At 41.6% G+C, this 15,683-nt stretch overlaps 1 protein-coding gene across 4 annotated transcripts in view; it reads right to left on the bottom strand.

Moving 5' to 3' along the window:
• RECK (reversion inducing cysteine rich protein with kazal motifs) overlaps positions 1-15,683 on the bottom strand; it is an 88,502-nt gene that overhangs the window by 7,969 nt on the left and 64,850 nt on the right. For all 4 annotated transcript variants that reach the window (XM_032164132.2, XM_058445604.1, XM_058445603.1 and 1 more), the window contains 5 exons: positions 14,873-15,009; positions 11,844-11,984; positions 8,938-9,126; positions 7,035-7,157; positions 4,323-4,494 (listed from right to left, as the gene is read on the bottom strand). In XM_032164132.2, coding sequence (XP_032020023.1) covers positions 4,323-4,494; positions 7,035-7,157; positions 8,938-9,126; positions 11,844-11,984; positions 14,873-15,009 — 762 coding nt within the window. The remainder of the gene's footprint in view (positions 1-4,322; positions 4,495-7,034; positions 7,158-8,937; positions 9,127-11,843; positions 11,985-14,872; positions 15,010-15,683) is intronic.

The following is a 15,683-nucleotide window of genomic DNA, read 5'->3' as shown; positions in this document are numbered from 1 at the left end:
GGGGCTTAACTTTCAGCTTGGCTAATATGAGTCTATCTTAAGAAAAGGCCTCAGCCGGGTGCGGTGGCTCACGCCTGTAGTGCTAACACTTTGGAAGGCCGAGGCGGGTGGATCACCTGAGGTCAGGAGTCAAGACCAGCCTGACCAACATGGAGAAACCCCATCTCTACTAAAAATACAAAATTAGCCGGGCATGGTGGCGCATGCTTGTAATCCCAGCTACTCAGGAGGCTGAGGCAGGAGAATTGCTTGAACCCAGGAGGCGAAGGTTGCGGTGAGCTGATATCGCACCATTGCACTCCAGCCTGGGCAACAAGAACAAAACTCTATCTAAAAAAAAAAAAAAAGAAAAAAAGAAAAGGCCTCACCCTTTGTCCTAAAATAATTCAGGTTTTTGTGCCTACAAGACCGAGGATCTGATACTGGCTGGTTGCAAATGACTGAGAGAATGCCACCATGAAGCTGGTCTTTCCTAGTAAGGTAAGGACCCTGCTTCATTCTCAATTCCTGAGCTCCTTCAGAGGGGCTAGGGATGATGACTCTTTCCTTCTTTAGGCTTTTTTCTGCTTTCCTAATTTTTATAAAGGGTTTACATAACTTTCTATAAGAAGATAAGACCCATGAAAATGTTTAGCTTTCACTGGGTATTTTAAGTACTAAGATACATAAACTTTAGTTTATAAAATAAAAGAGGAAGCATATAGTAACTAGTGTTATTTTAATTTCAAAGGAAATGATTTATACTCTTTTTAGGGCTAACCTCCTGCACCAAAATCACTACCACCATCACTATGCATGAAATGGTTTGAAATTACAATGCACTTAGTTATGGTTTTATGGAAATTTAAAATATTTGAAGAGAAATAATAGAAAATAATATTTAGAACTTCATTACCTACTAACATGCCAGGGATGAGAAACAGGAATATCAGGAGAAATTTGGTAATTTTGAGAGAAAAAGCTTGATCAATTTGAGTATATGGAAATAAGAGGATCATAAAAAAAGGTTGAGAATCTGGAGGCAAATAAAAGTAAACGTGAGCAGGACAGAGACTTGATCTGTCTTGCTTGTTGTTATGTGCTAATGTTTAGAAAAATGCCTGGAACATCAGTAGATACTTGATGGATGAATACAATTCTTAACAACTATTATTATTATTATTATTATTTATTATTGTTATTATTTCAGACAGAGTCTTGCTCTGTCACCCAGGCTGGAGGGCAGTGGTGTGATCTCAGCTCACTGCAACCTCTGCTTCCCGGGTTCAAGAGATTGTCCTGCCTCAGCCTCCTGAGTAGCTGGAATCACAGGCGTGTGCCACCACGCCCGGCTAATTTTTGTATTTTTAGTAGAGATGGGATTTCACCATGTTGGCCAGGCTGGTCTTGAACTTCTGGCCTCAAGTGATCCACCCACCTCTGCCTTCCAAAGTGCTGGGATTACAGGCATGAGCCACCATGCCCGGCCACAATTATTTTTTGAACACATAATACAAGCCCATGGTGAAACTGAAAAAGTACAACATGGTATACAGTGAAAAATAGGCCTTGCTTCTACTCTTGTATCCCAGACACCTAGTTCCCTTCCCTAGAGGAACCACTATTACCAATTTCTTTCTTTTAGTGTTTTTTGTTTTGTTTTTAGATGGAGTCTTGTTCTGTCCCCCAGGCTGGAGTGCAGAGGCACCATCTTGGCTTACTGCAGCCTCTGTCTCCCAGGTTCAAGCAATTCTCCTGCCTCAGCCTCCCGAGTAGCTGGGACTACAGGTGGGAGCCACCATGTCCGGCTAATTTTTGATAGAGAAAGGGTTTCACCAGGTTGCCCAGGCTGGTCTCGAACTCCTGAGCTCAAGCAATCTGCCTGCCTCGGCTTCCCAAAGTGCTGGGATTACAGGTGTGAGCTACCACTTTCTTATTTATCCTTACAGATATATTTTATGTAAGGATAAGCATTTATATGTGCTGATCCAAAGGGTATGTGCATTAAAACTGCAAATTTGGCCAAACTGCCCTCCATAGAGGATGCACCAATCCTCCTCCAGCTCCCTCTTGTATGAAAGCAGCTATTTCCCTGTACTATGTTATCAAACTTTAGCTTTGCCAATCTGATAGATGGAAAATCGTATACAACTGTAGTTTTAATTTAATTTACATTTCTCTTAATATGAGGAAGGTTAAGCATTGTGGCAGATTGGCTAGATGTTTATCAAATTCACTTCACTTTCTTCCTGGGTATGTATCTAAATTATATCTGCCAGTCTCCCTGGAATTCATTATGGCCAACTGACTGAGTTCTAGACAATGGAATGTGGCTGGAAGTAGTGATGAATGTTACTTTTAGATGTGGCCTATTAAAGCTTCTTAAGAGCAATCCCCACTATCTCCCTTCTCTTATCTGCTGTCCAGATGCAGAAGACACAGAAGAGAACTACGAGGCTGTAGGAGAAGACTGGGTCACTATATGGAAGGATCCCACGTCTCTGAATGACCACATGGAAAGCCGCCTGCTGAAGAAACAAATGGGCTCTATGTAATTATCTACTCTGTGAAATTATTGATATTTTGGAATTTGTATACAGTAGCTAGAATTACTTACCCTAACAAATAAAAGTACCTTTTCAAATGTTTAAGAACCATTTGGATTTCTTTTTTTATGTTTTTTGTTTGTTTGTTTGTTTTTTTCTTGAGACAGAGTCTCGCTCTGTCGCCCAGGCTGGAGTGCAGTGGCGCAATCTCGGCTCACTGCAAGCTCCGCCTCCCGGGTTCACACCATTCTCCTGCCTCAGCCTCTCTGAGTAGCTGGGACTACAGGCGCTCGCCACCACGCCCGGCTAATTTTTTGTATTTTTAGTAGAGACGGGGTTTCACCGTGGTCTTGATCTCCTGACTGTGTGATCCTCCCGCCTCAGCCTCCCAAAGTGCTGGGATTATAAGCGTGAGCCACCGCGCCCGGCCTCTTTTTTTATGTTTATGTCCTTGGTCCATTTTTCTATTAGGTTATTGATCTCTGTCCATTTTGATATTAGGTTGATCTTTCTCAAATTGATTTGCAGGGGCTCTTTATATTACAAGGATATCAGCGCTTTCTCTGCGATATTCCTTCCAGTGTGTCATTTGTCTGTTACCATGCAGAAAATTTTGAGGTTCATGTAGCCGAATTTTTCAATCTTGTATATACTCAAGAAGGCCTTCCCACTTTGACATTTATTTTTATTGTTTTATTATAAAAGCAAGACAACCTTATTCAGAAAGGCTAGCCAACGGAGAAAACAAATGAACAAGTATTAAGACAATCCTCAATTCTACCTCCCAACACAACCTGTATTATTATTTCAGCTTATTTCTTATGCATTGCGTCCTGTCTTCTTTCCACAGAAACTTTCTTGGATTAGTTTCATTGTATAAACTTTGGCAGATGGATGACTAATTCTTTGCCATTTCTTTTAACACATGAGAAAGTCTCCCCCTCCCTCCATATTACACCAGGGTTTTCAGGATGGAGAACCAGCAATGGCTTAGGAAAGCACTGTGGCATTGGAATGTGTACTGTTCAGGTCATTCAGGCAAGCCAGTAAACACTCTGCTTCCAGAAGGCTGTAACCTAAGGGTCAGCAAGACGCCTGCTGTGGTGGCTGCCCCATACAGAAATCCATCATTAAGGCTGGGGCAAATGTCTTCTGAGCTCCAGTGAGGAAACAGGAGAGAAAGGAGCTCAAAACAAATAATTTCAAATAGTAGTGAAGTTGCATTTCCAGAGATTTCTCATGTCCAATTTCTAAAACGGTTGCATATAACTAGAAGAAAATTTCCCTTGACTATCAGGTGACAGCTACTAGTAAGAATACACCCTTTCCTCTAGTCACTTCTGCTACCTCTCCTTATGTTACATTTTCTGTTTCAGTCTTACAGAACTGCTTTAGTGCCCAAAAGACACCATGTTATGGAGATAACAATGCTATGGAGATAACATTTCCAGCAGCCACGACTCTTGTTAGTCTGCCTTCACTACCACCTCTTTTTCTCTACTGCAAACCTTGCCTGCGATCTCTTACACTCATCTTTCTAGATTCAGCTAGGTATCACAATCTCTAGAGGCTCCCCCAGGCTCTTCCCCAGGCTGCATTAACTGCCCTACTTCTGGGCTCCCAATCGCAGCACCTTATCAAGCAGCTTTACATGGCTCTCTTTCCCTCCAGACTCCAAACTCTTCAGGGCAGAAGCGATTTCTTAATTTACCTTTGTGTTTTCACTGTCTGGTATATGGTAGATGCTTTGGAAATACTAGTCTTCAGTTGAATAAAATAAGAAGCCATTTGACTTACCTTTGGTTTTTTTGGCAGGGATTAGGATTACATGGATCCTTTGACATGCATGATCCAAACTCAAACTGATGGTCTTGGAGGCCCACACAGCGAGCAATACAGGCACTGGGGTAAGTGCGCCCATTCTGCCCACATACGGGGACAAACTGATCTGCACAGTTACAGGGCAGACCTGAGGAGAGGAAACAGCCTCAAAAATATGTATGTGTATATTCCCCCTCCCCTTATATTTCCTTGTTAAGGCAAACCATGAGCAATCACGTGAAGGTCTCATGTTAAAATAGAATTGTAAATTAAGTCAGGAAAAACCTTCTCTCCGATCTCTGACAGGGTTTTTTTTGTTTGTTTGTTTGTTTTTTTGAGACAGAGTCTCACTCTGTCGCCCAGGCTGGAGTGCAGTGGCGCAATCTTGGCTCACTGCAAGCTCCGCCTCCCGGGTTCACGCCATTCTCCTGCCTCAGCCTCCCGAGTAGCTGGGACTACAGGTGCGTGCCACCACGCCCAGCTAATTTTTTTTTTTTTTTGTATTCTGACAGGGTTTTTAAAGGCAGCAATGCTCTGAATAGCTCTTCTGCAAGATGGCTTTCCTTTGTCCTTTTTATTGCCAGCTAGTTGAGGGCCCCCTAGACTTTGATCCCTGGTAGAGACCCCTATTAACAAGGCTATAGGTAGGGAAAGTAAAGACTGTTTCTCCCAATTTGGCATATAAAATCTAGAATTTAGATGTCTGAAGTCTGGTGTGGGGATTTCTTGAATGTTAAAGGCTAATACCAAGCATAAGAAAGAGTGGGCTGGGCACAGTGGCTCACGCCTATAATACCAGCACTTTGGGAGGCTGAGGTGGGCGGATCACCTGAGGTTGGGAGTTTGAGACCAGCCTGACCAACATGGAGAAACCCCATCTCTACTAAAAATACAAAATTAGAATGGTGTGGTGGCACGTGCCTGTAATCCTAGCTACTTGGGAGGCTGAGGCAGGAGAATTGCTTGAACCCAGGAGGCGGAGGTTGTGGTGAGCCGAGATCACGCCATTGCACTCCAGCCTGGGCAACAAGAGCAAAGATCCTTCTCAGAAAAAACAAAAAGAAAGAGTGAAGGTTGTAGGTTCCTTCCACTCTCATGTTCAAGACAGTAACTTAGAAAATTATTGTAATTTTAAGACTTACAAATTGTTATGAACATCTTTCTCTGAGTCACATTTGGAGTGGGACACTGGGTCCCAAGAAATGTGGCACAGTTTTGGGTCAGTAAAATTTCCTTAGTCCGCTAGATCAACAGTCATTGACTTAATTTATCCCAGGACACCAGGGGCCACACACTATAGGAAACAGGGGTCTTGCTAGTTGTAAAGCTCAACTTCTAAAAACATTTAGACGTTAACAAAAAAATTTTAAAAAGTCTTCCTTCTAAATCCTTTCCTTATTCTTTATCCCCATATCCCTCTATGGTTTCTCTAAGCAGAATGAATAGTCCTTGCTTGAGCAGGGCAAAGGATAATACTAAAGGATGATGGTAATAAAGCAGTGAAGGCTGGGATAGTGTTCGTCCTACCTCTACTTCCTTACCAGTGTGCCATTCACTTCTTATTTCTGATCCCCTTTTTATTTCCAATGGGCTGGAGGTACAAGGTTGGTAAATCCTTACTCTCCTCTCCTCCACTTCTCCTCCACCCAGCCCCCACCCCTCTCCACATGTAATACTAATTCTGGGGAAAGAAGAATCAAGTTGCCACTGCAGCAGCGTGAAATGGGGGCAAGGGCAGCTACCTAGTAACTTTTTACCCACAACTAAAGGTATTTTAGATCTAGGAAAAAGCAGATACCAAGATATACCAGCAGACCGTGCTGTTGCTATTGGCAACAATAGCTTCACGAGAGGAAAGCATCCCATCTCACTAGCCTTTTCACTTATTTATGTTGGTGTAAGAATAACAAGGCCGGGCGCGGTGGCTCACGCTTGTAATCCCAGCACTTTGGGAGGCCGAGGCGGGCAGATCACGAGGTCAGGAGATCGAGACCACGGTGAAACCCCGTCTCTACTAAAAATACAAAAAAATTAGCCGGGCGTAGTGGCGGGCGCCTGTAGTCCCAGCTACTCGGAGAGGCTGAGGCAGGAGAATGGCGTGAACCCGGGAGGCGGAGCTTGCAGTGAGCCGAGACTGCGCCACTGCACTCCAGCCTGGGCGACAGAGCAAGACTCCGTCTCAAAAAAAAAAAAAAAAAAAAAAAAAAAAAAGAATAACAAGAGCAGCAAAGCATAGGAAAGTCAAGAAAGTAATATTCTGGGATATTATTGTTTGTGGGAGTCTAGATGAAGAAGTAAGCTAAGGTAGGCTGAGGAAGAGGGTGCTGAGAAACAAACTGAGAACATGCATGGACATTTTAGATCATAGCAGTAGGGGTAAATAGGGTATTCTACCAGGTAGAAAAGTTCAATTTAATTAAACCCATTCCAATCACTGGCTCTGTTCTTTTTGACTCATGAAATTCCAGAATATTAGTGCTAAGGGCCCTAAGACACCATTTAGTATAATACCTTCAATTCATAGAGGAAGAAACTGAGATCCAGAGAGGAAAAGCATCTTGCCCTTAGATTCTGTATTGATTTTATTGTGTACATTTGCAGTTAAGACTGGAGAAGCTGCCTTGAAGGGAAAAATGTGTGCAAAGAAATGATGGCCCCTGAGGACAGACTCTGGGCGATCACGGTCACCTGTGAAGGTACGACGGTCATCTTCTGAACTGTGCTCACTGAGGCAAAGGCGAGTAGAACACACCAAATTGCCAGCAAAACAAGAACAGACATTGCAGTCAATACTAAAGGATGTTCCATGACCTGACAGAAAGAGAAAGAAAATGTTGATCTATATCACGCATTGAGAAATAGAGCACATATTACAATTTTAATAGTTCAACAAGTTTTAAAATAGAAATTCTTTTTTTTTTTTTTTTTTAAGACAGGATCTCATTCTATCGCCCAGGCCGGAGTGCACTGGTATGATCCCAGCTCACTGCAACCTTCGCTTCCTGGGCTCAGGTGATCCTCCCACCTCAGCTTCCCAAGTAACTGGGACTATAGGTTTACACCACCACATCTGGATATTTTTTGTATTTTTTGTAGAGACAGGGATTCACCATGTTGTCCAGGCTGGTCTTGAACGCCTAGGCTCATGCCATCTGCCTGCCTCGGCCTACCAAAGTTCTGGGATAACAAGCATGAGCCACTGTGCCCAGCCAGAAATTCTTGAAAGATGACTTCTGAATATACCAACTATATTTATATTTTCATATTTGCCTCCCATCGTGTTCCTCCAAGTCCCTGAAGTGCTGGTCTTACCAGGCTGCTCCCTATCCTCTAAGAATGTTTCTGGCTGCCCCTTCTGCTTTGAAAGCTCATCTCTCCAGGGCCAGACCTGATGCCATCTTTGGATCAAAGACTCTTCTGATGCTGGCAGGAATGCCCAGCTCCCAGAAGAGCACTTGGTCTGCAACTTTTTTTGGCTCAAATTCTCTCATCTTAACACATAAAGCATGATCTCATCCCCCATCCTGGTTTCAGCTCCATAAGGCACTAGTATGCTCTTTTGTACAGAATAGGCATTTAGTCAGTGAAATGTTACAGAAGGAATGAATCTGTCCTGATATTTTCTGTGATACAAAGTACCTACCTTCATAGTTTAGTCAAGCAGAATATGGATTGACAGATAAATACCTGACTTGCTCTAAGGCAGAAATTTGAGAGCTAATTTTAGCCAAGAGCACTCTTCTTTCTAATCAAATCTTACACAGAAGAGTAAACCAAAAAGCATATAAAAGCTGAACTACTATGGTTGAAGGGGTAGGGGATGGGAGTAGAAATGGGGTAGCAGAGTGAGCTTGTGGGGAGGGAACAGATCCTCAAAAGTGGTGTTTTTTCACAATTGTTTGAAATCATATATTGACATGAATAGTTGTTGGGGCTACAAGCAGAAGATGGTTAAGGAAGCAGTGGAGTCTAAGATTTTTAGAGAAGGTGGTCAAAGTACCTTTTAATGTACTTTTTTTCCAAACTCCTAACAGTGTAGTTCCTATACTCACTTGCTTTCCATGATGTCAAAATCTGAGTTTCACTTCTGGTGAAGTGAGGGTGGGGTGGGGTATGCCTGAGGAAAGGGTCGGGGGAAGATTACCTGTGTCCTTGGCCTGTGAAGGGTAAGGGATTTGGAGTCAACTAGACCTGCAGCAGAATCCAGCTGTGGTAATTTACTAGCTGGGTGAACTCTTTAAGCATCAGCTTCCTCATCTATGCAGTAAGGGTAATACAGGTATTATTATTACCTATATCAAAGTATAACTTGGAGGATTTAATGAGATAATGTAAGGCAAGACTTAGCTTTGTGTTTAGCACATGATTAGAATTCAATAAATATTAATTATTATTAGCCATTAGCCTCTTATTGAGGGGACTTCTAATGACTTCCTTAGAAGTCCTAGTGCTCTGTATAGTTTGAAAAATACTGCCCTGGAGTATCTGATATGCAGACCTTACTCTTTGGTCAGAATCTATCCAGTATTCTTCCTACAAAGTAAAAATAACTAATTCCATATTAAAAACAAAAACAGAGCTTAAGACTCACTTTTTCTTTTTCCTCCAACAATACAAGACTTCTGGAGGTCTATACAGTGCATTTCCATACAGTTTTCTAAGAGTCCACTTTGTCCACATGAACAGATTTTATAACAACCAACCTCCCCTGCAGATGATGGCACCTGGATTAGTGTCCCTTGACGGACAATGAAATCAGAAGCTTCTCCCAGTTTGCAACCTGTACAAGCAAAAATTAGCTGAGAGAGATGGTACTGTTCTATGACATTGTTTTATAACATTAGATATACACTTGATAAAAGTCTTATAGGTACTATCACTATTAAAGATTATGTAATAGAACTTTCACCAAATTAAGGAATTGCTTTGGTTCATTGGCCAAAAACATACCTCTCAAATTAAAATTCCATATTCTGGAAGATGGTGGTGATTACAGATCTGTACCCCAAAGCGACCTATCATTCAGTATAACAGTGCTGTAAGATATGTAACTTTTTTTATTTTTATTTTTATTATTATAGATATGTAACTTTTTATTTTTAGGGGCTAGTAAAAAATATTTTAAAATCACAGATATTTTAAAAAATTGAATAGGGAAACTAACAGTATTTTTTTTTTCTTTGAGACGGAGTCTTGCTCTGTTGCCCAGGCTGGAGAGTAGTGGCACGATCTTGGCTCAGTGCAACTTCTGCCTCTCGGGTTCAAGTGATTCTTCTGCCTCAGCCTTCCGAGTAGCTGGGACTACAGGCACATGCCACCACACACTCGGCTAATTTTTGTACCCGGCTAATTTTTGTATTTTTAGTAGAGACAGGGTTACACCATATTGGCCAGGCTGGTCTCAAACTCCTGACCTCGTGATCCACTTACCTCAGCCTTCCAAAGTGCTGGGATTACAGGCGTGAGCTACCGCGCCTGGCCAGTATTTTTAGAATAATATTGTTCAGAAAAACTTTTCGTGATGGAAAACAAGTATACCTTAAATTCAAGGAAAAACTGCATGTTTGGGTGGGCTTATGGAAAACCCATCTTTCATTTTCTATCTTATTATATGATGGGTTTTCTGAGTTTAATGAAACGAGGATTCTGAATTGAATTTTTTTTTTTTTTTTTTTTTGAGACAGAGTCTCACTCTGTTGCCCAGGCTAGAGTGCAGTGGCACAATCTCGGCTCACTGCAAGCTCCACCTCCCAGGTTCACACCATTCTCCTGCCTCAGTCTCCCGAGTATCTGGGACTACGGGTGCCCACCACCATGCCCAGCTAATTTTTTTTGTATTATTAGTAGAGATGGAGTTTCACCGTGTTAGTCAGGATGGTCTCAATCTCCTGACCTCATGATCTGCCTGTCTCGGCCTCCCAAAGTGCTGGGATTACAGGTGTGAGCCACTGCACCCAGCCCCTGAATTGAATTCTATATTTAAATAATATGAAATTCAGATGTCACCATTTTAAGTAACTATATCTTATTTTCTTGCCAAAGAAAATACTGACCAACTTATAATGTAAGGGTAAATGGACAGAAAATACTATCTTGAAATTTAAAACAGTCCAACATTTCCAATTTTGACAAGATTATGACTCTATAGCCAATATATTACAGTATCACACATATATTATAGATGATCCTTTGAGACATCATGCTTATTTCATCTTTTGCTTTATTTTACTTTAAAAATATTTTAAGGCCGGGCGCAGTGGCTCACACCTGTAATCCCAGCACTCTGAGAGGCTGAGGTGGGTAGATCACCTGAGGTCAGGAGTTCAAAACCAGCCTGGACAACATGGTGAAACCCTGTCTCTACTAAAAATGCAGCTGGGCATGGTGGTGGGTGCCTGTAATCCCAGCTACTTGGGAGGCTGAGGCAGGAGAATTGCTTGAGCCCAGGAGGTGAAGGTTGCAGTGAGCCAAGATAGTGCCATTACACTCTAGCCTGGGTAACAAGAGTGAAACCCCATCTCAAAAAAAAAAAAAAAAAAAATGTTTTTTTTTTCCTTTTTTTTTTTTTTTTTTTGAGATGGAGTCTGGCTCTGTCCGCCAGGCTAGAGTGCAGTAGCACGATCTCAGCTCACTGCAAGCTCCGCCTCCCGGGTTCCCGCCATTCTCCTGCCTCAGCCTCCCAAGTAGCTGGGACTACAGGCACCCGCTCCCATGCCTGGCTAATTTTTTGTATTTTCAGTAGAGACAAGGTTTCACCGTGTTAGCCAGGATGGTTTCAATCTCTTGACCTCGTGATCCGCCCGCCTCGGCCTCCCAAAGTGCTAGGATTACAGGCGTGAGCCACTGCGCCCAGCCTTTTTTTAAATCTTGATTCTAACATGATAAAGAAACATTCTCAATTGGGAAGTAGACAAAAAGAAGCAAAATGTTGCAACAACTATATTCTAAACGGATTGACAGAAAGATAAAGACTATCATAATTCTATGGGATAAAAATCCTTCAGCCTTAAAGTTATATACATTTCAACATGACATTAAACTTTATGGAGATAGCTATACATTCTATTGAATATGCTATTTCTCTATATACTAAAGGAAAGAAAAGAAAAAACATGAACAATGTATTTTTTTTCAAACATTATAACATAGAAGAGAAAGTACAAAAAGCTGGTCTGAGCTTCTTTTCTTTCATAGTCTAGAACCCTGCAACTCACAAGAGTCAAGTTTTAGACTGTTATTATTAGTTTACAATTTAAATAACAATGGAGGATTACAAGTGTCTGTCTTTTCCTGTTTACATCAATAATACATGTTTAATGAGAAAATCTCAAACATTATAGAAAAACATAATATAGAACATGAAGTCCCTTATAATCTCACTCCAAAGATAACCCCTATATTACAGAAGGAGCAGGATTGAAAAAAAGAAAGATAGCTCCTATAAAGAAACACTAGCAGCACCTATCCATCCTCTTCTCACACCCACCTACCTCTTACCTTGAACACAAAAGTATGGAAGACAGGGATCTCCAGATGGACATCCTTTTCGGTTTACTTCACAGAGCTCATTGGCAGGGCAAGGATTTGGGTTACAGGGATGAGTCACTTCTTCTACAATGTTACCTAAAGTACTTGGCCCTGAAAAAACCAAAACAGATTAGTTTAACCAACCTAAAAGAGTAAGAGAGAACTGTAAATTATCTGAATTAGTTATGGCTGGAATAAATGAAGAGCTCATGAGCATAAAGTAAGGCCTGATTCTACCAAGCTATTAAAACACCAAGATTCTTTCATTTGCGAATGAAAGATGAATTAAGCATAAACATACATTCATTCATTTTTTTATTTATTGGGATCTACAATATTCCAGGCAAGGTTCTAGGTGCTGGAGATACAGTGATGAACAAAATAGACAAGTCTCTAACATAGAGTTTACATCTAGTAGAGAAACAGACAATAAATATACTATGTATGAGCTGGGCACAGTGGCTCACGCCTGTAATCCCAGCACTTTGGGAGGTTGAGGCGGGCGGATCACTGGAGGCCAGGAGTTTGAGACCAGCCTGGCCAACATGGTGAAACCCCGTTTCTACTAAAATATGAAAATTAGCTGGGCATGGTGGCAGGTGCTTGTAATCCTAGCTACTCAGGAGGCTGAGGCAGGAGAATTGCTTGAACCCGGGAGGCAGATGTTGCAGTGGGCTGAGATCACGTCACTGCACTCCAGCTTGGGAGACAGAGTGCAACTCTTTCTCAAAAAAACAAAGCCCCCCCCACCCCAAATTTAGCTGGGCGTGGTGGCATGTGCCAGCTACTCGGGAGGCTGAGGCAGGAGAATGGCCTGAACCTGGGAAGCAGAGGCTGCAATGAGCCAAGATTGCACTACTGCACTCCAACCTGGGCAATAGAGTAAGACTCCATCTCAAAAAAAAAAAAAATATATATATATCTATATATATATACACACACACACACATACACACATACACACACACATGCTATGTATATATATGTGTATATATAAATAAATAAGTCGGAAAATTTTAAGTAATAAGTAGTGTCAGGGGATAGAAAGTGACAGGTATATTTTGGATAGGGTGGTCAAATAAGATGTCTAAGAGGGATAATTTAGTGTGTTTTATCATAAATGAGAATTTATTATGGTAATATGTATGGACTCCAAACCATGATTATATTTAACTTTGGAAATCATGGCCAAGGAAGAGTCTCACTTGATAGAAAGCATGTGTGATATTTAAAGAGATATTTAATTTTCCTCCCATTGATATAGTTTCCTTCTACACAAATATTTGCCTGCTGTAATAGAATCTAGAATTATAAATACAGTAAGTGTTGCTTACTTGATTTTAGGCCAGACTCATACTCCAAGACTAACAGAGGTATAAGGGCCCTTGGAGTTCATCTCATTTTGCCTAATTATTTCATAAATAGGGAAGCTGAGGCTCAAAGAAGTGATCTGCTCAAAGACACAAAGGTCTAAATTCCAGTCTAATGCTCTCTTTTTTGCTATATTGGTCACAAAGGTTAAGGGACACAGTTTGTTGGCCTTGAGAAAATATAGCAAATACTACCAGCTACAAATCTAGCACATACTTTTCTCTCCCTGATTACTAAAAGATCTCCAATTTTACTTAGGGCCGCAATGGGCCCAGAGCTAAAAAAAAAACCTTCTCAGTTTTCCTTACAACTAGGGGTGGACAGTGTGACTAGGGAGAAGTTGTTTGCTCTCTCCCTTCCTTTTTACCATCTGGAACTAGATTATGGTGGTTAGAACTCCAATAGCCATGTTGTGATGACAAAGTACACGAAGTAATCTTGATGACTGAAGCTAAATGCTAAGGATGGTGGGGAAAGATAAAAGGAGCCTGGATTCCTGATGATGAAGCCCTAGACTATTCGTTTCTGGGGTTTCTTTTACTTCTATTTGTTTTGTTTTTTGTTAATCCTACCTAACACAGGAAAACAAAGCAAGTAGGAGCTGACTTCACTGTCTGCCTTTGTAGCCAGCTCATGGCACAGATGCCCCCTGGTGGCAGCCTGAACCCTTCCCTTATCTTAACTACTGGGTGTGTAGGAGTTCTACTTGTATGGATCCCCTGGTTTCCACCATGTATGGGTCTCACTGCCAAGAAGCTGAGCTCCAGCTCCAGGATCCCTCAATGAGATAGCAACACGCTCTTCTAGCTTTTGGCGGGAGTATTTGGCAGAGAAAAACTGAAGCAGTGCGATAAGTTCCATTTTTACATATTAAGCTAGACTATCATTTTTTTTTTTTTTTTTTTAGACGGAGTCTTGCTCTGTCGCCCAGCCTGGAGTGCAGTGGTGTAATCTTGGCTCACTGCAAGCTCCGCCTCCCGGGTTCACGCCATTCTCCTGCCTCGGCCTTCGGAGTAGTTGGGACTACAGGCGCCCGCCACCACGCCTGGCTAATTTTTTTGTATTTTTAGTAGAGATGGGGTTTCACCGTGTCAGCCAGGATGGTCTCGATCTCCTGACTTCGTGATCCACCCGCCTCAGCTTCTCAGAGTGCTGGGATTACAGGCTTGAGTCACCACGCCTGGCCTAGACTATCATTTTTTATACCCTGTTGGGTGAGTAAGTCCAAGCCAATTCCTGGCTCTCATCCACTGACACTTTGATGACAAAAGGCTGATAGTCTCTGGGGGTAAATTCCACTTTCTAGTCATTATTATGGTAAGAAGACAGCAATGATATGGAGCTGGTTATCTAAGAATGCTGGCCCCCTGAGTCACTGCTTAGAATTCCTGACTGACAACAGTTCGTACTCCCTCAGACTGATAGAATCACTTCTGCTTACATATTTTAAAACAACAATTCTTTCCTGGGCCAAAAAGGCCAAGCAAACAAGAGTCTGTGATTGAGATGGTATCATTGAACCCCATGTTCTCAACAGATAAATGCTCATCCAAAACAAATAGTAAAACAAATAGTTGGAAGAGAGAAGTATTTGAAATCTAAAAACACATATACAAAAAAGTACTTACTGAGGTATGTATCCAAAGGTATACAATTCTTCAGATCATCTGTAGGCGACAGAAGCTCACAAATACTTTCAGCTGTGTGGTCTTCAGGGAATTTGTTCTGATCTCCACATTTTTTAAGAATCTCCACACAATCTGATCTTGAAAAAAAAATGCACATAAGTTTAGAGCTTGAGGAACCTCCTCATGTTGTCCAGTCAACATGACGTGTTTCTGAAGCTTTCCAGAAAGTGAGCTTTCATAATTTAACATGTTTCATAATTGGTTAAGTATGGCAAAAGAGAACAAGAGTCACAGTAGAGCTCAGGTTGAATAATAAGTTCAAAGCACCCCTAACTTTCTGTTGTCTGAGACCAAAGCCCTTACTCAAATTGTACACTTCTTTGTACTGTTACTACCAGCAATGTGGCTTTTCAGTACCTTTGAAAGGAAATTAAATGAAGCTAGTCTGATTTACTCTTTGCAAAAATCATATATCCTCACTTCTAGGACCTTATGCTGGCTTGTTTGCTTGCTTGCCTCTTTTCTCCTTCCCTTCCTTATCTAAGTCTCTTTTTAGTTATCAACGTTAGCATCTGGCCTATAACAACTAGGAAGTCCACTACTTTAAAATGTTCTTGGTCTTCAATAGGGATTTGACTCCTACAAGTTTTCTGTGCTAAGAGTCTGCATATTCCCCTCTTGTTGCCTCTTGCTTGTTACCTAATTGTTATACCTCAGTATTTCCCCATCAGGTTATCCCCAAGCCATGTCGGAGAATAGACTGCACTCTGTTTAAGGTTGAAATTATTAAGGTACCCAGCAGCACTGAGCC

The sequence above is a fragment of the Hylobates moloch genome, unplaced genomic scaffold (assembly GCF_009828535.3).
Source record: "Hylobates moloch isolate HMO894 unplaced genomic scaffold, HMol_V3 SCAFFOLD_10, whole genome shotgun sequence".
NCBI classification, from domain to species: domain Eukaryota; kingdom Metazoa; phylum Chordata; class Mammalia; order Primates; family Hylobatidae; genus Hylobates; species Hylobates moloch.
This window is presented reverse-complemented; position numbering and strand designations above follow the sequence as displayed.